Source organism: Balaenoptera ricei, chromosome 1 (genome assembly GCF_028023285.1).
Source record: "Balaenoptera ricei isolate mBalRic1 chromosome 1, mBalRic1.hap2, whole genome shotgun sequence".
Classification (NCBI taxonomy): Eukaryota; Metazoa; Chordata; class Mammalia; order Artiodactyla; family Balaenopteridae; genus Balaenoptera; species Balaenoptera ricei.
In genome coordinates, this window is record NC_082639.1 from 44,397,917 (window position 1) to 44,424,172 (window position 26,256).

Genomic DNA, 26,256 nt, shown 5'->3' on the forward strand with positions numbered 1-26,256 from the left:
TCTACACTTAGTAAAAGCCTCTTCAGTGCCAGCCTTATGCTGGACTCTAGGGATAGGCAGGAAAAGGGGATATTCTTTGCCCCTTCTCTGATCACCTGAAGATTTTACTAAGTTGACCCATTCTCAGCCCAGGAGTTCTTTACCCAGCCTAATGGAGGCTCCTTAGAATCAACTGGGAGCAACTTTCTAAATATTGATGCCTAGGCTTTACTCCCAGAGGCTCTGATTCAGTAGAGTGGGCTCTGGATATGGATGTTTTGAACCTATGGTGATTTTTATTGGGGGTGGCATGGTGTATATACATAATGAAATTTCTATAAGGCCTTTTGAAATAATAAAAATCGCCTGTGTACTGAGGATCCACTTGGTTCAGTTTCCCTTCCAGGGGTAAGGCTGTCTTCTGCAATAACCCTGAGGCCAGTCAGCCTCAATTTGAACATGTCCCTTCCCCCAGAGACAGGTTACTCAGTCCCCATAGAGATAGCGTGATCAGTCTCAGAACACCTCTGTTTGCCCCAAGTTTTTCCCTGGCCTTTCCGTGTAGCTTCCTTGTTCTGCTTCCTGCCCAATGGCTCCTCAGCAGCCAAGTGGAGTTTCTTCTAAATGAACATCTGGCCTTAAATTCTACCAGTGCTAGGAACAAATATAGGAAGTTTTCCTGAGGGAGTGAACTTCCAGCATTTGATGCTTTATGCCATGGAGATCTATGAGGGGCTCTTATCACACACCCTTAGGACTGGAAGGGGCCTCAGAAGTTTTACACACACACACACACACACACACACACACACACAAAGTCGGTTCTCAGTTTTTGGTGGAATTTATGTTCTGAAAGTTGCTGTGAACACAAATTAGTGAATACTGAACAATTGCTCCTAGGGGAAATACAGGGTTAGGCTCCTGCCAAGGTTCTGCCCACAGCATTTTTTGTCAGCTGATCAATACATAACCTTCTTTTATGTGTGTTTCTGTTTAAAGACATCTTATTATTCACATATATATATTAACATTGAACTCAGAGCCAATAGCACATCTTTGAACTAAGTTCATGTATTTTCTTCATAGTGCACCTCACACCCGTCTTGTATCAGGTATACTAGATAGCATTTCAGGCACCATGCTTGGGGACCACTTTTTTTTTTTTTTATTTTTTTTTATAATGACTTTTTTTCATATATAAATTTATTTATTTATTTATTTTTTCTGCGTTGGCTCTTCGTTGCTGTGCGCGGGCTTTCTCTAGTTGTGGCGAGCGGGGGCTACTCTTCGTTGCGGTGCACGGGCTTCTCATTGCGGTGGCTTCTCTTGTTTCGGAGCACAGGTGCTAGGTGTGTGGGCTCAGTAGTTGTGGCTCGCGGGCTCTAGAGCTCAGGCTCAGTAGTTGTGGCGCACGGGCTTAGTTGCTCCGCAGCACGTGGGATCTTCCCGGACTAGGGCTTGAACCCGTGTCCCCTGCATTGGCAGGAGGATTCTTAACCACTGCGCCACCAGGGAAGTCCTGGGGACCACTTTTAAACAGTGAAATCATCAACAAAAAACACAAAAATGCGAATAAGGTGGCACTAAATAGATGAGAAGCACCTTGGTTTACAGCATGAGCTGAAACAAACAGAGCATGGTTCTTGCTTAACCTCAGCTGCCAACAGGCAAGTGGGGCAACTCACATCTTCTGCCACCTCAAGGGTTCTTCTAGTATTGATTTGGGGGTTACAAACACATTTTTGTGAGCAGGAAAATCTGCAAATTCAAAATCAGCCAATAAAAAGCATCCACTGTATATATCCACAGTATACCTACATATATACATATTCCTTCTATTCAGTGTTAAAGGCTTTGTTTCTATCACCTCGTTTAATCCTCACAAAACAACACATGAGAATGAGTTTCAGAGAGGTTAAAAAAGGTCACAGAGCTAGTGACAGAACTTTGGTTTTCGTTTTAGACATTCATGTAATAAAATCCGCCCCCTCTCCCCCCAGGGTACAGTCCTATTTGTTTTACGCGTGCAGTGACTCTTCTAACTACTACGACCAATAGGATACAGAACAACTCCAACCCTCCGAAATTCTTCCTGAGGCTACCCTTTTGTGAGTCCGGTTTCAGGCCAAGCCCTGCCCTCAGCCTCAGGCCTTGCTCCAGGCCACACTCCCTCTCAGCATAGAGAACCTAAACCTGAGGGGCTGGTACCAGGCTATAGAGCTTTTTTGCAAAGGCTGAGTGGGCCTGCGTCTCGAGCCCACCTGTGAACTCCAGCCTTATCCCCAAAGGATTCCCTAACCCGCACCGCCCCGCCAGGACACCGTACGGCCACGCCGCAGGCGCCTCGGTGCACGCGCACACGCACGCGCGCGCTCCCACGCCTCCCGCCCCGCCCCCTGCCCGCCTCCCGCCCCGCCCCCGGTTCTAATTGCTCCGGCGCAGCAGAGGTTTCAATAGGCCTGTGGGCGCGTTAGGCCAGTCGTTCCTACGTTAGCTGCGGTTCCCGTGCCCAGAAGTGTCCGAGCCATGCATGTGGACATCTCACAGTCTCCGCTCCGGAACCGGGTGTTTGTGGTGGGCGTTGGGATGACCAAGGTAAACAGAGCCGTGGGTCCCCGGAGGCGGGCTCCCTGCTCTGCTCTGTCTGGGTGAGGCCTGGGGAGATTCGAGGTGACCGGGAACCGGGGGTGTGGGGGGGTGAGAATCAGATTTGGGGCTGTGCGTCGGTCTGTCCTTCCTACCCGGAGGGCGCCCGGGGCATCCCACCGCCCAGCTTGGCTTCTTGGCCCTGGGGGCATCAGAGTGGCGGGTGGGTTGTGATGTAGGGTCTGTTTGCGGGATCGTAATATCGCAGGGTTGTTCCAGCGGCCATATCTTCCTCCTTTTTTCCTTTTCTCCCTGGGGCGCAGTTTGTGAAGGACGCCCTAAGATGACCCAAAGTCCGCACCCCCTTTGAATCTGGGTGGAATCCTAAGATGTGTGGACCTCTGACGGAGGCAAGGTCCGCCTCACACCCGAAAGGAAAGCAGGTCGTGAATGTCGCCAGCTCTGCACTTCCAGGAATACTCCTTGTAGGATCCCTTCTCAGGGACAGTTCCAGTGTAGATGAGGAGGAGAATCATTAGTGATGTCAGCGTCTGGGCACAGGTGGCAGGTTTTCTGGATCCTCCGACCTTTGTTGTTCCTCAAGTGGTACTCTTCTTGGTACTCAGGAGGCCAGAGACTCCTGCAGTCTCACTTATTGACATCCTCACCACCTCTGTGCTCTAGTGATGCCAAACTGCTTTTAGTTTCACCCCAAGCATTTTTATGCCTCTGTTGCTTTGCTTTCTGTTTTCCCCACTACTTAAGACCGTTTGTCTTCACTGGTTAACTTATTTGCATTTTTATTTTTTTTTAATTAATTTATTTACTTTTGGCTGCGTTGGGTCTTCGTTGCTGCACGCGGGCTTTTCTCTAGTTGCGGCGAGCAGGGGCTACTCTTCGTTGTTGTGCGCGGGCTTCTCACGGCGGTGGCTTCTCGTTGCGGAGCACGGGCTCTAGCTGCACGGGCTTCAGTAGTTGTGGCACGTGGGCTCAGTAGTTGTGGCTTGCGGGCTCTAGAGCACAGGCTCAGTAGTTATGGTGCACGGGCTTAGTTGCTCCGTGGCATGTGGGGTCTTCCCGGACCAGGGCTCGAACCCATGTGCCCTGCACTGGCAGGCAGATTCTTAACCACTGCGCCACCAGGGAGGCCCTTATTTGCATTTTTAAAAGATCAATTCAGACCTTCTCCAAGAAGCCTCCTCTGATCCTCCTGACTTTCCCACATGTTAACTTAGTACTTACTATTTTGTCCTGAAATTGTTTTTATGTCTATATTCTTCTTTTGCACGTAAGCTCCTCCAAGGTGAGTACCATGTCTAATTCATTGCTGTACCTCTAGCACCTTGAAAATGCCTTGTGCCTGAAGACCTCAGTGAATGTTAGTTGAACAATATTAAATGGATATGCTTTATGAAAGAGAGTTCCTAGGGGAAGTTCTCTTTCTGAGAAAACAGCCTTAAACTTGTTTTATCTTACCCAGTGGGCTGAGAGTACACAAAGCAATCAAGACATGTAAGTAGAAAAGTCAGCTAATACGTTATGAAGCAGATACTTGGAGATCATCTGTTGTTTCATGGGAAAGGGGACTTCTGGTATAGGTGGACAGTAAAACCTTTTAAAGTATGGTATAAATACAGTCAGATCCTCCACCACTGGCTGTTAAATGTCTGGTTATATTGGCTATATAGAAAAGCACTGAGCTTTGGGAAGTAGGAGATGTATTTATTTTTCCTCAAGTTGGGAGGTGGAGGTGTGGGAGGTGTTAGTTACAATCTTCAGGGAAGAGGTTGGGACTATGGAGAGCAGCTTTATTGATGTGCTTACTAGGCCAGTGCACTTCTCTCTGGGTTTGATCTTTTGGAACTTGGGGGAGGGTTTAATGAAGAGGGAGAAATTTAGCAGATAATACTTTAGGCTCTGTTGGTAGATCTCAACTGGTTGTGGTTCTTAATTTGAATAGCTGAATTCCTAGACAACTTGAAGTTCTCCTAGTGAGGTTTTATTATCAGTGTAGGAAGTTAATTCCTATGGTAAATTAGAATTCTCATGATGCATGTCAAGAGGTTTTAACACAACTAAATCACAACTACTACCTGGCTGACAGCAGGCCGAGTCCCTTTGCTTATGCTGCCTACCTCCTGATATGCCCTCTTTTCATCAATTTAAATTCTGGCTATCTTCAAGAACTGGTCTGTCTTAGTCTGTTAGGGCTGTATAACAGCAATGCCTTAGACTGGGTGGCTTAAACAAGAAATATTTATTTCTCACAGTTCTGGAGGCTGGGAAGTTCAAGATCAAGGCACAGGCAGATTTGGTGCATGGTGAGGCCCTGCTCTCTGGTTCATAGACAGCTGTCTGTGGCAGAAGGGGCAAGGGAACTCTCTGGGCTCTTTTTTATAGAGCACTAATCCCATTCCTGAGGGCTCCATCTGCATGACTTCCCAAAGGCCCCACTTCCAAAAATGAAGAATTAGATTTGTGAGTTAGATATCAATATATGAATTTTGAGAGGACACAGACATTCAGTCTATAGCAAGACTTCCAAAATGTACATCCTGGTTTACAATTAGCCTTGAGGGACACATCTTAAATTGGTAAAGAAATAATAGTATAAGAATATTTAGAAACATGGCATTTTATAAAAGAAGAAATATCTAAAGGAATTGAAAATGGATGTTTTGGGAGCAAGTAAGACTAGCGGGTGGAGAGTAGTGGAACAAGATTGCTGTTTTTATTATAGGCCTTGAGGTAGGTTTTTATTTTTATTTTATATTTATTTTTTGCATTTCTTTGATTAAAAAAATAAAAACTAAAAAACAAATATAAACAGAACATTACCAGCACCTCAGAAATTACTCTCTGCCTTCTTCCAGTCACTGACTCCTTGCCTGCAAAGGGTTACCATTATCCTTCTGACTTCTGACCTTTAATATCATAGATAATTTTGGCTTTTTCATTCAACATTATGTTTCTGGGATTCATCCTTAATTTTATGTGTAGTTATAGATTGTTCATTCTCATTGATGTAACATAGTCCATTGTGTGAACATTCCATAATATATCCAATTTATTGTCAATGGACATTTGGTAGTTTCCACCTAAACATGCTTTTCATTTTGAAGGAGTAATGTTGTATTTGTTTATTTGCTTGACTAATCTTTTAAAAACTGCCTTGATTTCAGTAAGAAATGAGAAAGTGCAGTCATTTCACTACCTGGATGATAATGTGGTTATTAATAGGTATTACTTGGTGGAGCCTAGTAGCACAGTACTCTCTCCTTATAGTAAGTGCTCTCTGTACTACATGCTCTGATTGTAATTAGTGAACTGAAGAGTAACTACAGGGGAAATAGGTAATTTGGGGCTGCTGAATTAGGGAATTATGAAGGATTCTCTAATTCAGAAGTGGCATTTAAGTCTAGTATCTATACAGTGTTTCAAACTGGGTTTTGTGATCCATTGCAGGGGTAGTGATGTCTGTTTAGAAGGTTGCCTCTAGCATTAAAAAAATTGAAATAGAATCGAAAATACTGTATCAATATAACAAGGATAAGTATTTCATGAAAATTTTGCTTCAATATGTGTCTACTGGGTCATGTTGTATGTTATTGTGGTTTGCAGTTAAAAAATTTTTGAAAGCCAATTCTCGTTAGCACAACCTCTGACTAGCAGACCACTCCATCTTATCTAATTGATCACTGTATTTGGTAGATTTTACTTCACTTATGCTTCTCAGGTCTCTCTGCTTCTTTCCATTCTTTCTGCTGCTATCTTAGTTAACTCTCACTTGGGCTATTTCAGAATTATGCCACTTGGTCTTACTGCCTCCAGCCTTGCTCCGTTCATTCATTTCTCAACATTGCATTTAGAATGATCTAACGTGCACGTCTTCTCGGCCCAGTCTCTCTCTCTCTGTCTTTTTAAAGTAGGGCTTTATTTTTCAAAGCAGTTTTAGGTTCACAGCAAAATTGAGCAGAAAGTACAGAGGGTTCCTACATGCTCACTGCCCCCGACCCCGCCGAAAGCCTGGCCCACTATCAATAATCAGCATTAGAGTGGCACATATGTTACAGTCAGTGAACCTGCATTGACACATAATTATCACTCAAAGTCCATAGTTTGCATTAGGGTTCACACTTGGTGTTGTATATTCTATGGATTTAGACACATATGTGGTGACACGTATACATTACATCATCATACAGAATACTTTCACTGCCCTGAAATCCTCTTGCTCTGCCTCTTCATCCCTCCCTCCCCTCAGTCCCTGACAACAACTAATTTTTTTTTTTACTGTCTCCATAGTTTTGCCTTTTCCAGAATGTCATGTAGTTGGAATCAGACAATATGTAGCCGTTTCAGATTGGCTTCTTCACTTAGTAATATACATTTAAAGTTCCTCCATGTCTTTCTGTGATTTGGTAGCTCATATCATTTTAGTGCTGAATAATATTCCATTGTCTGGTTTTACTACAGTTTATTTAACCTTTCACCTGCTAAAGACATCTTGGTTGCTTCCAAATTTGGCAATTATAAATAAAGCTACTCTAGGGCTTCCCTGGTGGTGCAGTGGTTAAGAATCCGCCTGCCAATGCAGGGGACATGGGTTCGAGCCCTGGTCTGGGAAGATTCCACATGCTGTGGAGCAACTAAGCCTGTGCGCCACAACTACTGAGCCTGAGCTCTAGAGCCCACGAGCCACAACTACTGAGCCTGCATGCCACAACTACTGAAGCCCGTGCGCCTAGAGGCTGTGCTGCACAACAAAGACACGCCACCGCAATGAGAAGCCCATGCACCGCAAGGAAGAGTAGCCCCTGCTCGCCGCAACTAGAGAAAGCCCACATGCAGCAATGAAGACCCAATGCAACCAAAAATAAATAAATAAATAAATAAATAAATTTTAAAAATAATAAATAAATAAAGCTACTATAAATATCCGTGTGCAGGTTTTTGTGTGAGCATAAGTTTTAAACTCATTTGGTAAATACCAAGGAGCGCAACTGCTGGATCTTATGTTAAGAGGATGTTTAGTTTTGTAAGAAACTGCCAAACTGTCTTCCACAGTGGCAATACCATTTTGCATTCCACCAGCAATGAATGAGAGTTCCTGCTGCTCCACATCCTGTCAGTGTTTGGTGTTGTAGTGTATCTCATTGTTTATTTCAGTCTTTGTTTTTTTTTTTTTTTTTAAAAATCCACTGTCTTCAGGATAAAGCCCAGGTGTCATAGGAGGGCATATAAGGTCACTTGTGAATTGGCTCTAGAACCAGGTTGAAGTTTCAGCTCCACTAATTATTAGCTGTGTATCCTTGGGCAAGTGACTTAATCTCTGCCCTTGTTTTCTTATCTTAAAATGGTGATAAGAATAGTACCTACCTCTGAGGGTTGTTGTGAGGATTAAACAAGTTAATACATGTGAAGTGCTTAGTACAGTGAGTAACAACAGTAAGTGCCCAATAAATATTAGTAATTATCATCGTTTGGTCCTAAGTAATTTTTCTGTCCTTATCACTTGCCATTTCAAATCACGTGTTTCAGCCTCTGCAGTATAAAATTGTTTGCATGTAAAATTGTTATATTCTGTCATTTCCAGATCTTTGCTCTAGAATTTCCTTTTCTTTCACTTGGCTAACTCCTACTCATCCTTAAAGACTTAATTTAAACGTCAGTTCCTCTGGGAAGCCTTTGTAGTCCTCCAAAGCTGGGTAATTGTCTCTCCCAAATCATTCTGTACTTATGACACTGTGGTGTAATTGCCTGTTTTCCATTAGATGGTAAGCTCCCGGAGGGTACGAACTGTATATTATTTATTATCAGAGTCCAGAAACACGATAGGTGCTCAATATGTTTTTGTTTAAGTGAATAGACGAATGAATTTCTGCAGTTCTCTGTTGTGAAAAAAATCTAACTATATTTGTTTCTATTTATTATCTCCTTCTATATTTCTAGTTCACAAAGCCCGGAGTTGAGAATTCAAGAGACTACCCTGACTTGGCAAAGGAAGCAGGTAATAAAGGACATTCAGATCTTTGAACATTGTAGTTTATTGTGTGGTCTGTCTTGATTGTGGAGCAGCCTTGCAACCTTAACAGGAAGCTGGGTCAAAGGAGATGTTTTAATTTCAGGGCCAAGCAGTCTAAGCTTAGGTATCAGCAGTTTTAAGGGAGTGCTGGGAAACACAGGCTTCCCACTCATGGAGACCTTGGGAGCTTGGTGGTCCCATGAAGTTGTTCAGGTACAGTCCTCCTCCTAGGAAGCCTTCCGCTTCCTCCTATTCTTGCCAGCTTGTTGCCAGCAACCCAAAAAGGGTTACTGTGGTTTTTAATTAGACACTGCTTGTCTCTACAAGTACCTAGTGCACTCAGTGTTCATAAATTAGGTTTCATTTGAACTCCATCATTCAACTCAGTATTTAGATATTACTATACAGGGAATCAGAAATCTCTGTCCCCCAAAAGGAAGGTTCATGAGATTTGATTAACTGATGCTGATTTTCCAGGTACACACTGTTCATTTAATGTTTTTTTTTAATTTTTATTATTTTTTTATTTTTATTTTTCTAAATTGGTTTTCTTTTTTTTTAATTTTTAAATTTTATTTTATTTATTTTTTTATACAGCAGGTTCTTATTAGTCATCAATTTTATACACATCAGTGTATACATGTCAATCCCAATCGCCCAATTCATCACACCACCATCCCCACCCCCCGGCGGCTTTCCCCGCTTGCTGTCCATACGTTTGTTCTCTAAATCTGTGTCTCAATTTCTGCCCTGCAAACCGGTTCATCTGTACCATTTTTCTAGGTTCCACATATATGCATTAATATACGATATTTGTTTTTCTCTTTCTGACTTACTTCACTCTGTATGACAGTCTCTAGATCCATCCACGTCTCAACAAATGACCCAGTTTCGTTCCTTTTTATGGCTGAGTAATATTCCATTGTATATATGTACCACATCTTCTTTATCCATTCGTCTGTCGATGGGCATTTAGGTTGCTTCCATGACCTGGCTATTGTAAATAGTGCTGCAATGAACATTGGGGTGCATGTGTCTTTTTTCTTTCTTCCTTTCTTCCTTTCTTTCTTTCTTTCTTTCTTTCTTTCTTTCTTTCTTTCTTTCTTTATGGGTGTGTTGGGTCTTCGTTTCTGTGCGAGGGCTTTCTCCAGTTGCGGCAAGTGGGGGCCACTCTTCATCGCGGTGCGCGGGCCTCTCACTATCGCGGCCTCTCTTGTTGCGGAGCACAGGCTCCAGACGCGCAGGCTCAGTAATTGTGGCTCACAGGCCTAGTTGCTCTGCGGCATGTGGGATCTTCCCAGACCAGGGCTCGAACCTGTGTCCCCTGCGCTGGCAGGCAGATTCTCAACCACTGCGCCACCAGGGAAGCCCGCATGTGTCTTTTTGAATTGTGGTTTTCTCTGGATATATGCCCAGTAGTGGGATTGCTGGATCATATGGTAATTCTATTTTTAGTTTTTTAAGGAGCCTCCATACTGTTCTCCATAGTGGCTAGATCAGTTTACATTCCCTTGGTGTATTCTATTTTAATGTTTTTTTTCTGTGGCTATCTGGGATCATATTCTATATGTAGTTTTGTATCCTGATTTTTAAAAACATTATTATAAACATTTCTCCACTTAAAACTGGAAAAAATTAGTTTTTGCATATTTCATTATATTTTTATGCCATAATTTTTGTTGGATATTTGCTTCACAACTTTTTGATATTTTAGAAGAATTATAGTAAACATCTTGCTGAACACAGATATTTGTTCTGATCTCTAGTTATTGTTGAGGACAAAGCCTAGAAGTAGACTCACTGGAACAATGAACATAAACAGTTTTAAGACTCTTGTCAGATTATTTTTCAGACTGTTTATATTATTAGTTTCAGTAGCAGCATATGAGAATGCTCTTTTAAACATAATCTCATCAACATTATTATAAGTAAAACATTAATTTTTTTGCTCATACATTAAGCGGGAAAAGATAACTAGTCTGACTAAACCAATCCCATAATCAATCATATATCTTCTTCAGTTATAAAAAACTTCAAAGTAATACATTCATATGGTTAAAACACACACACACACACACACACACACATAGATGGCTTATACTTCCCAGGCCTCTTCCCCAGCAGGCAACTTCTTTTAACGGTTTTGGCTTTAGTTCTTCTGGTGATTATCTCCGTGTCTCTAAATATTTGTTCCACCACACTTATTCCAGTTTTTGATTTATCAGTTTTAGACGTCTGTTTGCTTCTCACTATGATAGATGAGGATTTAGGTTACACCTTATCTCTAGCTTCCACTCTCCTCTTCCTAGTTTATTTTCATAGTTTTTCTCAGTTCCTCCATTGGTCATTTCTGTACCTTTGGATAGCATCCTTAAAGCTTCATTTCTTGTTCCATAGACAGGGTCATCTCTTGATCCTGGCTTTGTAAGATGACCCTATGAGTGCCCCCACACTCCCGCTCCTCAACAATAACATTCTATCCTATTTTGTCTTCTAGATGTATGATAGAGCCACAGAGATGAATAACACACCTTGACATTAAGGAGCTTTAAGACTATTGGGATTTAATATATTGATATTTATAGTTAGGTGTACAGTTAGAATAGGAAATATTAAATATCAAAAAGGCGGTATGAAAAAGTGTTACAATAGCTTAGAGGAAGAAATGATAACTTTTGAAAGGTAAGATAACTTCTGAAAGTCTGAGATGATTTGATGAAGGATTTGTCATTTGAATTGAACATAGACTAACTAGAGGTAGATTTAATCTGGGAAAACTCTAAACTTATTTTTACTCACTTAAAGTGCTATGTGATAATTTTTTTTGTTTTTATAGGCCAGAAGGCTTTAGCGGATGCACAGATCCCTTATTCTGCAGTAGAACAGGCATGTATTGGCTATGTTTATGGTACGTAGTAAACTATATATTCTAAAAATTACAGCAACTACATAAACAATGCAGAGGAATTTGTGAATTTAACCCTCAAAACTCAGAGTTCAGGGTCTTATTCTCATCATTCCTAGATTTCCCTTATGTGTCAGGCTAGTTTAGTATATATATATATATATATATATATATATATATTTTGCCATTATTGTACTGCCAAAACAGTACACTTTTTATTAAATTAAAACACTTTTTATCTTTTTGTTCTTTGTTGTCTTAAAATTTGTATTTATTGATTTTTTGTGTCTAATAAAATTTTTTCATTAAGATTTTTTTCTAATTAGAATAATGATGTATGTATACTATTGTAATTAAAAAAAGGGAACACAGAAAAGCACAAGAAAAAATAAGTCACCTGTAATCTCATTATCCAGAGATTATTACCATTACTTTTTTGGTGTAGGTCCTTCAGTGAGTATGAATGTGTGTGAATACGTATGTACACATAATTTTCTCTTCAATTTAGGTCCTAGTTACATACTTTTTGGTAACCTGCTTTTCTCATTTTATTGTATTCAATATTTCCCATGTTATTCAGTCTTCTTTCATTTCATCATTAATATTTTTCAATTTTTTTTTTCTGGAATAGATTAAATATTTACATGGTACAAAAATACAAAAGGTAGATGTTTATGTAGTGGAAAGTCTCACTCTTATTCCTGTCTCCCTGTCTCATGATTCCTTTTCCTTAGACAACCAATTTTACTAGTTTCTTTTTTTTTATTGAAGTATATTTGATTTACAATATTGTGTTAGTTTCAGGTATACAGGAAAGTGATTCAGTTATATATATATATTTTTCAGATTATTTTCCATTATAGGTTATTACAAGACGTTGAATATTGTTCCCTGTGTTATACAGTAAATCCTTGTTGCTTATCTATTTTATGTATAGTAGTGCAATTTCACTAATTTCTAGTGTATCTTTTCATAGGTAATTTATCCATATAAAAATAAGTATATGTGGTTGTATAACTACCCCCTCCCCCTTTCTTTTGTTACACACATGGTAGGATAATATACACATTATTTTGTATTTTGCTTTTTTAAAAAAAAATATTTATTTATTTATTTGGCTGCACTGGGTCTTAGTTGCCGTGTGCAGGATCTTAGTTGTGGCATGTGGGATCTTTTAGTTGCGGCATGCAGGATCTAGTTCCCTGACCAGGGATTGAACCCAGGCCCCCCTGCATTGGGAGCGTGGAGTCTTAACCACTGGACCACCAGGGAAGTCCCTATATTTTGCTCTTTTTAACTTAGTAGTTCTTGGTGACTATTCCAAATTGTTTCATAAGGAGCTTTCTTGGTCTCTTTTAATGATAGCATAGTGTTCCATTGAATAGATTTATCATGATTTATTTAATCTGTCCCCTTTTAATGGACATTTAGAATGTTCCCAGTCTTTTTACAGCATTTTAAATTATCTCATGATATTCTAGTCTTGGGGATTTACTACAGTTTATTTAGCAGTAGGAATGATACCCTATTCTTGGACATTTTAAATTATTTCTAATTTCTAGTTACTATAAAAGGCTATAGTAAGCATTACTGTAGATGAATCTTTATTTATATCTATGATTATTTCTTTGAGATTTCAAGATATCAAGAGAATTCTTGAAGGGAAATTTATTAGTTCAAAGAGATGCACAATGTATTTATGAAAGGGAGGTCCTGAACCTTACTGTTTTCCCTGAAGACTTCTGGAGAGTCTGTATCTTCAGGTGTTTCCATCACACTGCTCCAGCATGTCTGCCTTGGTGGACATGTTCCTTGGGAAAGGGAGTCAAATGTGTTTTTACTTGGATTACATTCCTCTGGAATACCCTGGCATGCAGAATCTTTTAACTTTTTGAAGTTATGAAATTTTACATGAAGAGAAAAATCATGGCCTTTTAATTAATTAGTTTAGTTTTAAAAGATTTATATCTGACAGTATACATGAAATATTGCTGCCTATCATGTAGCCCTAGCCAGATTGAATTGTTTGCTATTACTTGGTCATGTTTCTACTTTCCTACCTCTGTATTGTGTAAAGAAAGTGCATATATACTCTGTGTTTTGAGAATTTTTATATTTGCAGAGTAAATGATGCTTCATGCTAAAACTGTTTCTGAGTAAGATGTCAATAGTATATTTATTTTTCTGCCCATGTTGTATGTTAGACAAAGACATAGCACTGGAAAAACCATAATGTAGTATTATGTTGCTTTGCAGCTCCATAATTCTCATGCTGCATATATAAATTTTTTTTTTTTTTTTTTTTTTATATATAGGTGACTCTACCTGTGGCCAGAGGGCTATCTATCACAGTTTGGGACTGACTGGAATTCCTATCATCAACGTAAACAATAACTGTTCTACTGGTTCAACTGCTTTGTTTATGGCCCGGCAACTGATTCAGGGTGGTGAGAAGTGCCTATTTGTCTAGTGAACTTAAATAGATGTGGGGTTATTGCCCTCCTTTTATTATTTCTCCATACGACCATCAGAGGGATTGCTTTATAATGTATTTCTTTTTAAACAAATAACAGTTATATTGAGAGGTACTTTATATAGCATAAAATTCACCCTTTTAAAGTTTACAATTCAGTGTTTTTTAGTATATTTACAGGTTTATGCAACTATCACCACTATCTAATCTTAGAACATTTTTATCACCCCAAAAAGAAAGTGGTGCCCATTAGCAGTCACTTCCCATTTCCATCTCCCAGCAGCCCCTGGCAACCACTAAGCTACTTTCTGTCTCTATGTATTTACCTATTCTGAACATTATATAAATGGAATCATATGATATATGGCCTTTTGTGGCTTCTTTCACTTAGCATAATATTTTCACAGTTCATCCATGTTGTAGCATGTATCAGTACTTCATTCTTTTTTGTGGCCAATTAATAATTCATTGTATGGATACACCACATTTTGTTTATCCATTTACATGTTGATGGACATTGAGTTGTTTCTACTTTTTGGCTGTTATGAATAATGTTGCTGTAAACACTTGTGTACAATTTTTTTTGTGGCCATATGTTTTCAGTTCTCTCGGATATATATCATAGTCTATATTTCCAAATATTCTAAGCTCTTTTATTAGGCCCTCTGTTCTTTCTTCTGATTGATTGTTGATTATTGCTCTACTCTTTGGTGTTTTAATTGTTGGAGCTTTATAATGTCTCACTATTGGATAATACTAGTATCCCTTGTGCCCCCTATGTTGTTATTTTTTTTTCTTTTTTTTTTAGGAAAAATTTTGGCAATTCTGCTTGTTTTGCTGTTTAGTTGAACTTTAATGTCATTTTTAGGTGCCCCCTCCCTCCAAAAATAATTCTGTTGAGATTTTGATCAAGATACTTTAAAATTTTTAAAAATTTTACTTAATGTTTAAAAATTGAAAATTAGCTATTTATATTTGTTCTTCACTGGAACATATTTCCACATTAATCAAAAGTCTTATTAACACTGAGAATCAAAGAAAGAATTATATACTTTATTAATTTTTCCTCTTATTTAGAAGCATATAAGAATTTTCTCTGTAATTTTTCACTTATTAAAAATTTTATAGGATTATACCATGTTTTTACATTTTGTATAAATTGGCATGCTTATTTAAATTGAAGTATTTAATGATATTTTGTTGGGTGTCTGGAAATTTAATTTTTCAAACTAATTACATTTTCTTTCAAGGTCTGGCAGATTGTGTCTTGGCTCTTGGGTTTGAGAAGATGGAAAAGGGACCCCTTGGATTAACAGTGAGTCTCATTTATTTTTATTTTGGAATTGTTGTAATACTATGAGAAAACTTTGCCCATCTGACTACCATAAATGGAGCTTGCAAAAGCTGAAAGGTGACATTGCATATATATATGCAATAGATCCTGCTATTTTAGACAATAAAGAATCATAGAGATAATTTTGTTCAACCCCTTTATTTTGTGAAACTGATGTTCAGACAGGTTAGATGATTGAATCTGAGGGTGACATGTCTGTTTAATTTGAAAGTCATTCATTCATTCATTGAAAAATTATTTCCGTTCAACAAACTGAAGAGTGTTAATAAGGTTTGGGTCTTCTGTTTTTGGTAATGGCAAGCCAAGTTTTTGAATCATTTCTCCTACTAATGACAACTAAAATATTTGAATGGAATAAAAACAAGATATCCTAAAGACACTGAAGAGCTAAAGAGAGAGGAATTGCTGCTGAATGACGGAAAATTAAGATCAGCATTTGAAGCTGTTTTTGCCTTGAAGGCCTTCGCTGATCAGGAAGCTGTGAACTTCAATTTTGATGGCCCCCTACATGAAGAGGAAAGTAGTCACAGCTCAGGTTCCCCCAAGATCAGAAGTTTAATACCGACTCTCCACATTAAACTGGTTAGGGGTAAACATTTTTGGTAAGGGTGAACACAAAAGTAAAACTACCCCCCTCCCCTACGTCCTCTTTTCCCCACTTTCAGTAGATTACAGGGAGAGTTGCTTTGGCACTGAGCAGAGCAAGGGAGAAAAAAAAGAGAAGAAAAAAATAACCAGAAAACCTTTCACTGAGAATTAATAAACCACAGGGATTGCTGCAAAAATTCTCATTTACCTGGGTGGTCAAAGAAACGTCAGACCATGAATTGAGTCTTAAATTGGTTCCAGTTAACCTAGGCACTTAACAGAAGCAACTGCAAATTTTCTTTTGGAGGAAAGCATCTTCCTTCTAGAACGCTTTGAGAACTCTTCAAGCAAGCTTTCAAGGACATGCAATTAAAGATAATCAAGCATTAAAGAAACAAGGCACCATATTTGAGGACCAGGATAAAGAAGGAACTGTAAAAAGTGATCTCTGCAGACCTCAGAAACTAGATTTATTGGATGTAGTTTTAGGCATGCTTGCTATGTTTAAAAAAATAAAAGGCAAGCTTGGAAATACCTCAGGGGTTTAAGAAACTGCAAAAAGGGACATTACAGGCATTGAAAAAAAAACCAAATAGAATTTATAGAAAAGAAAAATGAAATAATTAAAATTAAAAATTCAAAAGATAGGTTTGATAGCTGATTATGCATGACTAAAAGAGAATTAGTGAAACTGGACTAGAAGTGATTATTTAGAATACACTATAGAGAGAGAAAAGATTGAAAATTGGCAGGAAGTTATGTTATGTGGAGGATAGTGTGATAAGGTATAATAAATGTGTAATTGGAATTAATGAAGTGGTGAAAGAGAAAACAGGGTGTAGGCATTTTGTTCATCTTTTCAGAAAATCAGCTTTTAGTTTCATTGATCTTTTCTATAGTCTTTTTATCTCTATTTCATTTATTTCCTCTCTAATCTTTGCTATTTTCTTCCTTCTACTAATTTTAGGCTTAGGTTATTCTTCTTCTTCTAGTTCCTTGAGGTGTAAAGTAAGGTTGTTTATTTGAGATCTTTCTTGTTCTTAATGTAGGCATTTATTGTTATGAATTTCCATCTTAGAACTGCTTTTGTGGTATCCCGTAAGTTTTGGTATGCTGTATTTCCATTTTTGTTTGTCTCAAGATATTTTATGATTTTTCTTTTGATTTCTTCTTTGACATATTGGTTGTTCAGTAGCGTGTTGTTTAATCTCCACGTATTTGAATTTTCTAGTTTTCTTCCTGTAATTGTTTTCTAATTTTAAACCACAGTGGTTGGAAAAGATGCCTTCTATGATTTCAATCTTAAATTTATTGACTTGTTTGTGGCCTAACACATGATCTGTCCTAGAGAATATTCCACGTGTACTTGAGAAGAATGTGTATTCTGTTGCTTTTGGATGGAATGTTCTGCAAGTGTCTCTTAAGTCCATTTGGTCTGGTATCTTGTTTAAGGCTGTGTTTCCTTATTGATTTTCTGCCTGAATGATCTATCTATTGATGAAAGTGGAGTATTAAAATCCCCTACTATTATGGTATTGCCATCTATTTCTCTCTCTTTTTTTTTTGGCTGCGCTGTGCTGGGGCTTTCTCTCTATTTGCAGCGAGTGGGGGCTACTCTTTGTTGCGGTGTGCGGGCTTCTTATTGTGGTGGCTTCTTTTGTTGTGGAGCATGGGCTCTAGGCATGCGGGCTTCAGTAGTTGCAGCATGTGGGCTCAGTAGTTGTGGCACGCAGGCCCTAGAGCATGCGGGCTTCAGTAGTTGCTGCGTGTGGGCTCAGTAGTTGCTGTGCGCAGGCTCTAGGGTGCATGGGCTTCAGTAGCTGTGGCTCGCAGGCTATATAATAAATAAAGATAAAAATAAAGTAAGGATAATTAAAGATCGGGGAAGACAAGATCTTTCTGGGTGTTGGAGAAAAACATCATAAGCCAAGTCATGAATGTTGGAGTGAATATAGTATGTTCAGGGAACAGTTTGAAAAACTGGATTGGAGGGTGGCAACTGGAGAAGATGCAAAGTAAGATGATTAGGTGTTGCCTAACAGAAGTGCCTAACATTTATGACACATGAAAAATAGATGTTTTTCTTCCGTAGTTAATGGCAGGTACCTTGATAACTTTTATTTGAAAATTATTAAAAACTATAAAATAGTAAAATTCATCCATAGTCCCATAATTTTAAAAAGGATATATATTAAGAGTCCTTATTTGCCTGTTTAATCTTGTTCTTCAGAGGTAACCAGTGTATCTATATGTCCTTTCTTTTTTCCAAGTTTATACAGACATATCTAACTAAGCATTCATACACATATACATGCATATACATGTTCACAATGTTAAAAAACACTGATATGTTCATGAAGAAGATTAATGATTTTATACATGTTGCTTTTTCACGTGGCAAATGGACAGCTTTCCTGGCTAGAACATATTGATATACTTCCTTATTTTTAACAGCTGCCTAGTATCCCATTACATGGCTATAGGGTTTTCAATCAGTCCCTTCTGCTCTTCTGATTAGGTTGTTCAATTTTAGTTTTACATGTTCTTTTTTTTGCTATTATAGTGCTCCAGTCAACATTCTTGTACATATATCTTTACTTTCTCAAGCCATTCTTTCTTTTTTTTTTTTCCCCCTCCCACCCTCCTCAAGCTATTATTTCTATAGGATAGATTCCTGGGGCAGGCAAGCAACTTAGACAATGTTTTAGCTAGAGATGGTCCTGAAGATATTTTATAGGTAAAGTGAATCTGTGAAGCCCAGAGTGAAGTAATTACCCAGTGACATTGGACCCAGTTAGCAGTTAATGATTCAACTGAGACCAGGTCTTTTAATCCAAATAAACTTTTTGCTATACCTGGAGAACCTATCATTTTCTCCCTTCTCTTTCACTATGAGTTTCTTCTCCATTTCTCTTTTATACTTTGTCTTTTCCTCCTTTTTATTTCTATCCGACATGAAATACTTTTGTTGGCATTTCACTACCCCCCTACTTCCATATACATCTGCACTTCTCCTTTTTTTCTTGCTCTTTTTCTTCTTTTCTTCCCTTATTCATTTATTAATTATAGCAACTTGTAACTGAATTTATTAAGATTTTGTATTTAGAATCCTAAATTTAAAAATCAGGTGATTGAACAATCTATTTGAATGTAACAAAAATAACTTGCTGTTTCTGTTTATGGCCCCTAGGTGTCTCTCTATAGCAGAGGGCTTAACTTCTCACTCCTGCATTGCTGTTTTGGTTTCTATCTTTGTCCTATGTCTTTCCCTTCAGATCATGTGTCCTAACTTCCCTTTTTATGGGTATGCGGCAAACAAAGGTAATAATTTCTTATACAAGAGAGAATTATTACCTTGAACTAAAAAGGATACTTGTTTCACTGGGAATACTATTCACAACAAACAATATATGTGGCTACCTACCTGGATCAAATATTTCTGATAAAAATTTAGCATCCAAGTTGAGATGTGTTGGAACCATAGAATATACATGAATTTTAAAGATTTCATATGAAAAAAGGATGTAAACTGTCTCAACAATTTAAAAATATTTCTGTATATTTGTGCCAGCACAATACACATAATTGATACTGTTTAAATAAACTAAAACATTAAAAAAAATAATTTTGGGACTTCCCTAGTGGCACAGTGGTTAAGAAACCGCCTGCCAATGCAGGGGACATGGGTTCGATCCCTGATCTGGGAAGATCCCACATGCCACGGAGCAACTAGGCCCGTGTGCCACAACTACTGAGCTCATGTGCCACAAGTACTGAAGCCTGTGTACCTAAAGCCCGTACTCTTCAACAAGAGAAGCCACCGCAATGAGAAGCCTGTACACCCAACAAAGAGTAGCCCCCGCTTGCTGCAACTAGAGAAAGCCCACACGCAGCAACGAAGACCCAATGCAGCCAAAAATAAATAAATAAATAAACAAAACCACTCTTACTTTAAAAATATATATATATATTTTAAAAAAATCTTTCTTTGAAATTATAATATTTTGGATATATTGGGTTAAATTAATATATTTAAATAAATTCTACCTGTTTCTTTTTTTTTAATGTGGCTGCTTGAAAATTTATAATTACATATATGGCTTACACAGTATTTTTTTCTTTATTGACCTGAGTGTAGCCAAGAAACGGACTTAAGAGGCTGCTGCTCTTATGAGATGAAATGGATCTGTGGTTCCCGTTGTTGGCACTTCCTACCAGTTGATTTATTTTGGTTAGTTTTATAATTTCTTCAGAGCTGGAATGTTGCCACTCAATTTGGCCTCTGACCACTTATTTTTCGGTCCATCTAAGCATGTGATTTGATGTGATTTCGATCCTCAGGTCAGCAGCAGGCAAGGAGGGAGTGCTGAAGTCAGCTCTTGGTTGAACTTTAGGCATCAGGGAAAGCCTGGGATTGGCTGTTCATGGCACAGACAAACATAGGAGAAAATTAGGAGTTAAATTTACCAAAGAAGTAGAGGAACAGTGTATCCTTGTTCTTTATTTTTTGCCAAGACATCTCTTCATTATCTCTTTAAGCTGAGAACAAGGGCTGTTGCTCTGCTTTTAACTTCCTAGAGTGAACTAAACGTTTTTATCCCCTCAAAATTCAGATGTTAAAACTCTAATTCCCAAGGTGATGGTATTAGGAGGTGGGGCCTTTGGGAAGTAATTAGGTTGTGAGGGTGGGGGAATCCTCATGATGGGATTAGTGCCCTTATAAAGACATGAGAGAGTTTGTTTCCACTCTGCTGTCTGCCATGTGAGGATACATTGAGAAGACAGCCATCTGCAAACCAGGAAGTGGGCTTTCACCAGATGCCAGATGTGCTGACACCTTGATCTTGGATTTCCTAGCTCTCAGAATTGTGAGAATATGTTGGTTAATCCACCTGGTCTATGGTATTCTATTATAGAAGCCCAAACTGATTAAGACATGGGGCAAGGAGCAAAAGAGATATTTCATCCCCAGATATTTAGAATGACAGATGCCAAACTTTTATGAGTGTTTGTATATATGTTTGGAAGGATTTGCATAGTTACTTCTTACATTTTCATGGCCCACTCTTACAGGAGCTGCTTATTTTAAAATGTTTATTTTCCTGGAACTTCCTTGGTGGTCCAGTGGTTAAGACTCTGCACTCCCAATGCAGGGCACCTGGGTTCCATCCCTGGTCAGGGAACTAGATCCCGCATGCCCCGACGAAGATCCTGTGTGCTGTAACTAAGACCTGGCACAGCCAAATAAATATAAAAATAAAAAAAAATAAAAATTTTATTTTCCTTGTTGTAAAAGTCATAAAAAATGGAAGAATACAGAAAAAATAAAGAAGAAATAATCATCTGTAATGACAAACATCATTAGTGATTTGCTAATTTAGCAAAAAAAGTCGAGATTGTGCTGTATCTATAATTGGATTTACTTCATTTTCACTTAACGTTATTTTTTGAGTATGTCATGTTAAAAATTATTTATAAGCAAAAAATTTTTAATGTCTGCATTACAATTTATCACATGGCTGTGTTATAATTTACTTAGGATTGCTCCTATTATTGGACATTTAGATTTTTCTTTATTATTATTGTAAAGTATGCTGTGATGAACATAACTTCAGCAGTATTTTTCTGCACTTGATCCTTGTGACAGATCTCAAACTGATATTATTTAGTAAAAGCTATGAACTTTTTCTTTTAAAGACTAATGACTTTATTATTTTCAGAAAGGAATTCATGCTAATTATAAAGAAATTCAAACACTACAGTAAAATCCCAAGGGGAAAAAATGTTTTCCCAAATGCCAGTTTCATTAACACCTATTAGGGGTGAGAGAGTGAGAGAGACAGAGAGAGAGGGAGGGAGAACAAATTACCTTTTCCTTTTCTTCAGTCCTAAGGAGGAGGACTCCACCCTTATGACCTCATTTAATCTTTACCTCTGAAAAGCCCTTTTCCCCCCAAATACAGTAACATTGGGGGTTAAGGATTCAACATAACTGTTGGGATGGACAAAATTCAGTCCATAGCAATGAAGGTTCCAATTTTGCCACATCTGCCAAAATTTGTTATTGTCTGTCTTTTTTATTATAGCTATCCTAGTAGGTGTGAAGCAGTATCTCCTTGTGGTTTTGAGTTGCATTGCCATGATGGCTAATGATGTTGAATATCTTTTCATGTATGAAAGGCCATTTGTGTATCTTTGGAGAAATGTCTACTCAGATCCTTTGCCCATTTTAAAATTAGGCTGTCTCTATATTATGGAGTTGTGAGATATATTCTAGATACAAGTCCTTTATCAGATAGATGATTTGCAAATATTTTCTCCCATTCAGTGGCTTCTCTTTTCACTTTTTTAATAGTATCCTTTAAGACAGCGGTCCCCAACCTTTTTGGCACCAGGGACTGGTTTCGTGGAAGAGTTTTTCCACGGATGGGGTTGGGGTGGGGTGATGGTTCAGGTGGTAATATGAACAGTGGTTCAGGCGGTAATGCGAGCGATGGGGGGCATTAGATGAAGATTCGCTTACTTGCCCACTGCTCACCTCCTGCTGTGTGGCCTGGTTCCTAACAGGCAGAGGACTGATACTGGTCCACAGCCCAAGGGCTGGGGACCCCTGCTTTGAGGCATAAAAGTTTAAATTTTGATGAAGTTCAATTGATCTATTTTTTGTTGTTGTTGCTTATGCTTTTGGTGTCGTATCTAAGAAACATTGCCAAATTCAAGGTCATGAAAATTTACTTTTATGTTTTCTTGAAAGAATTCTGTAGTTTTAGCTTTTGCAGTTAGGTCTTTGTTCCATTTTGAGGTTTTTTTTTAAAATATAGTGTGAGGTAGGGATCCAGCCTCATTCTTTTGCATGTGGATGTGCAGTTTTCCCAGCACCATTTACTGAAAAGACTATCCTTAACACCCATTTACTTGTCTTGGTACCTTTGTCAAAAATAAATTGATTTTGGGACTTCCCTGGTGGTCCATAGGTTAAGACTCCATGCTCCCAAAGCAGGGGGCCTGGGTTCGATCCCTGGTCAGGGAACTACATCCCACATGCATGCTGCAACTGAGAGTTCGCATGCCGCAACTAAGAGCCCGCATGCTGCAACTAAGACCCAGCGCAGCCAAATAAAGTAAATAAATAAATAAATATTTTTTAAAAAAACAGACCACACTGTCAAGGGTAAAGACTTAATAAAAATAATATTTTAAAAAATTGATTTTAATTGTGAGAGTTTATTTCTGTACTCTCAGTTCTATTCCACTGATCTATATAGTCTTATGCTAGTTAATACTACAATGTTTCGGTTGCTGTTTTTTTGTTTCTTTGTTTTTTGTTTTTGACCACACTGTGTGGGAGGCGAGATTTTAGTTCCCCAACCAGGGATCAAACCCATGCCCCCTGCAGTGGAAGCACGGAGTCCTAACCCCTGGACCACCAGGGAATTCCCTGGTTACTGTTGTTTTTTAGTAAGTTTTGAAATCAGGAAGTAAGAGTCTTCTAAATTCTTCTTTTTCCAGATTGTTTTGGCTGTTCTGTGTCCATTGAATTTCCACATGAACTTTGGGATTGGCTTATCAATATTTGCAAAGAAACCAGTTGAGATTCTGATAGGGATTGTGTTGACTGTATATCATTTTGAGGAGTACTACCATTTTAACCATCTGAAATCTTCCATTCATGAGCGTGGAATGTCTTTTCATTTATTTAAAAATAGATCTTTCATTTCTTTCAACAATGTTTATAGCTTTCTGAGTGTAAGTTTTACACTTTTTTTGTTAAATTTATTCCTAAGTGTTTTATTTTTAGTGATGCTTTTGTAAATGGAATTATTTTCTTTCTTTTTAATATTTATTTATTTGGCTGCGCTGGGTCTTAGTTGTGGCATGAGGGATCTTCGTTGCCACGTGCGGAATCTTCATTGCGGCATGCGGGATCTTTCAGTTGCAGCATGTGGGATCTTTTAGTTGTGGCATGTGGAATCTTTGGTTGTGGCATGCGGAATCTTTAGTTGCGGCATGCAAACTCTTAGTTGCGGCATGTGGGATCTAGTTCCCAGACCAGAGATCGAACCTGGGCCCCCTGCATTGGGAGCATGGAGTCCTAGCCACTGGACCACCAGGGAAGTCCCTATTTTCTTAATTTCATTTTGAGTTGTTCTTGGCAAGTGTATGGAAATATATTTAATTTTTATATATTGATCTTATATCCTGTAATCTTGATGAACTTGTTTATTCTAATAGACTTTAGTGGATTCCTTAGGATTTTCTATTTGCAAAATAATGTCATCTACAAATAGAGATAGTTTTTCTTTTTTTTTTTTTCAATCTGGTTGCTTTTTATTTATTTTCTTGCCTAATTCCCCTAGCTAGAACTTCTAGTACAATGTTGAATAGAAATGGTGAGAGCAGACATTTCATCTTGTTTCTGCTTTTATGAGGGAAGCATTCAGTCTTTCACCGTTAAGCATGTTATCTGTGGTAGATGCCTTTTATCAGGTTGAGGAAGTTCCCTTCTTTTCCACACTTTAAAAAAATTTTTTTTAAATTAATTAGTTAATTAATTTTTGGCTGCATTGGGTCTTTGTTGCTGCGTGTGGGCTTTCTCTAGTTGTGGAGAGCGGGGGCTACTCTTCGTTGCGGTGTGCGGGCTTCTCATTACAGTGGCTTCTCTTGTTGCAGAGCACAGGCTCTAGGCCGCACGGGCTTCAGTAGTTGTGGCACACGGGCTCAGTAGTTGTGGCATGCAGGCTCTAGAGCACAGGCTCAGTAGTTGTGGTGCACGGGCTTAGTTGCTCCGCAGCATGTGGGATCTTCCTGGACCAGGGATCGAACCCGTGTCCCCTGCAGTGGCAGGCAGATTCTTAACCACTGTGCCACCAGGGAAGTCCCTCCATCTTTTTTTAAAAGTGTTTTTTTTTTATCAGGAATCTGTTTAGGATTTTGTCAAATGCTTTTTCTATGTCTGTTGAGATGATTGTGTGGTGTTTGCCCTTTATTCCATTGATATGGTATATTACATTAATTGATTTTTAGACATTAAACCAACCTTGCATTCCTGGGATAAATCCCACTTTGTCATGGGGTTTTTTAATGTGTTGTTGATTCAGTTTGCTAGCATTTCATTGAAGATATTTTCATATACATTCTTAAGAGATATTGGTGTATAGTTTTCTTGTGGTCATCATTCTTTTTAATTTTCTTCGCACAGTGGGTGTACAGTGGTATCTTATTGTGGATTTAATTTGTATTTTCCTAATATTTAATGGTGTTGAGCATCATTTCATGTTTTTATTTGTCATTGGTATATCTTCTTTGATGAATTCAATGACTGTTCGAATATTTTGCCCAATTATTAGTTGGTTATTTTCTTATTACTGTGTTGTAAGAGTTCTTTATATATTCCAGATAGATACAAACTGTTTTCAATATGTTTTACAAATATTTTCTCCAGCTCTTTGGACTTGCCCTTTCCTTTTATAAATGGTATCTTTTGAAGAGCAAAAGTTTAAAATTTTGATGAAGTCTAGTTTGTCTGTTTTCTACTATTGTGCTTTTTGTATCCTATTTAAGAAAATTTTAAGTTTATTTTTGTAAGTGGTAGGAAGTAAAGATCAAAGTTTAAAATTTTTAAAAAAATGTGTATCCCATATTTCATACAGCTCCATTTGTTGAAAAGATTATGTTTTCCCCATTGAACTGCCTTGACATCTTTGCTGATAATCAGTTGACCATGTAGTGTGGATCATTTTTTGGATTCTTCCTTGACCAGTCTTTATGCCAATACTTTACTTTCTTGAATACTGTAACTTTATAATAAGCCTTGAAATCAAATTGGAATGCATATTCTCCAACTTTGTTTTTCTTTTACAAAATTGATTTGGCTATTCTAATCCTTTGCATTTCCATATACATTTTAAGAATTGGCTTGTCAATTTCTATAAAAATGCTTCCTGTAGTAGATTTATAGGTTAATACACAGGAATCGCCACATTTTTAACAATATTAAATGTTCCAGTCCATGAAAATGGTTTATCTCTCTTTATTTAGGTCTTTGATTTCTTTCAGTAATGTTTTTTAGTTTTCAATGTGTAACTGTTTTACATATTTTATTAAAAATTTCCCCAGGTATTTCAAGTTTTTTATGTTATTAAAAATAGCACGTATTTTAATACCTGTTTCCAAATGTACATTGTATTTTGTGATCTAGCTAATCTCTCTTCCTAGTCTAGTGGCTTTTTTAAGATTCTGTAGGATTGCCTGCATAAACAATCATATCATCTATGTACAAGACAGTTTTATTTCTTCCTTTTCAGTCTGTATGCCTTTTATTTATTTTTCTTGCCTTATGATTGCAC

General features: G+C 38.0%; 1 protein-coding gene across 1 annotated transcript in view; it reads left to right on the forward strand.

Moving 5' to 3' along the window:
* Positions 1 to 2,410: 2,410 nt before the first annotated feature.
* Positions 2,411 to 26,256, forward strand: part of SCP2 (sterol carrier protein 2) — a 149,219-nt gene continuing 125,373 nt past the window's right edge. Inside the window, exons 1-5 of the mRNA XM_059922632.1 lie at positions 2,411 to 2,574; positions 8,518 to 8,575; positions 11,427 to 11,498; positions 13,811 to 13,942; positions 15,219 to 15,283. Coding sequence (XP_059778615.1) covers positions 2,506 to 2,574; positions 8,518 to 8,575; positions 11,427 to 11,498; positions 13,811 to 13,942; positions 15,219 to 15,283 — 396 coding nt within the window. The 5' untranslated portion in view covers positions 2,411 to 2,505. The remainder of the gene's footprint in view (positions 2,575 to 8,517; positions 8,576 to 11,426; positions 11,499 to 13,810; positions 13,943 to 15,218; positions 15,284 to 26,256) is intronic.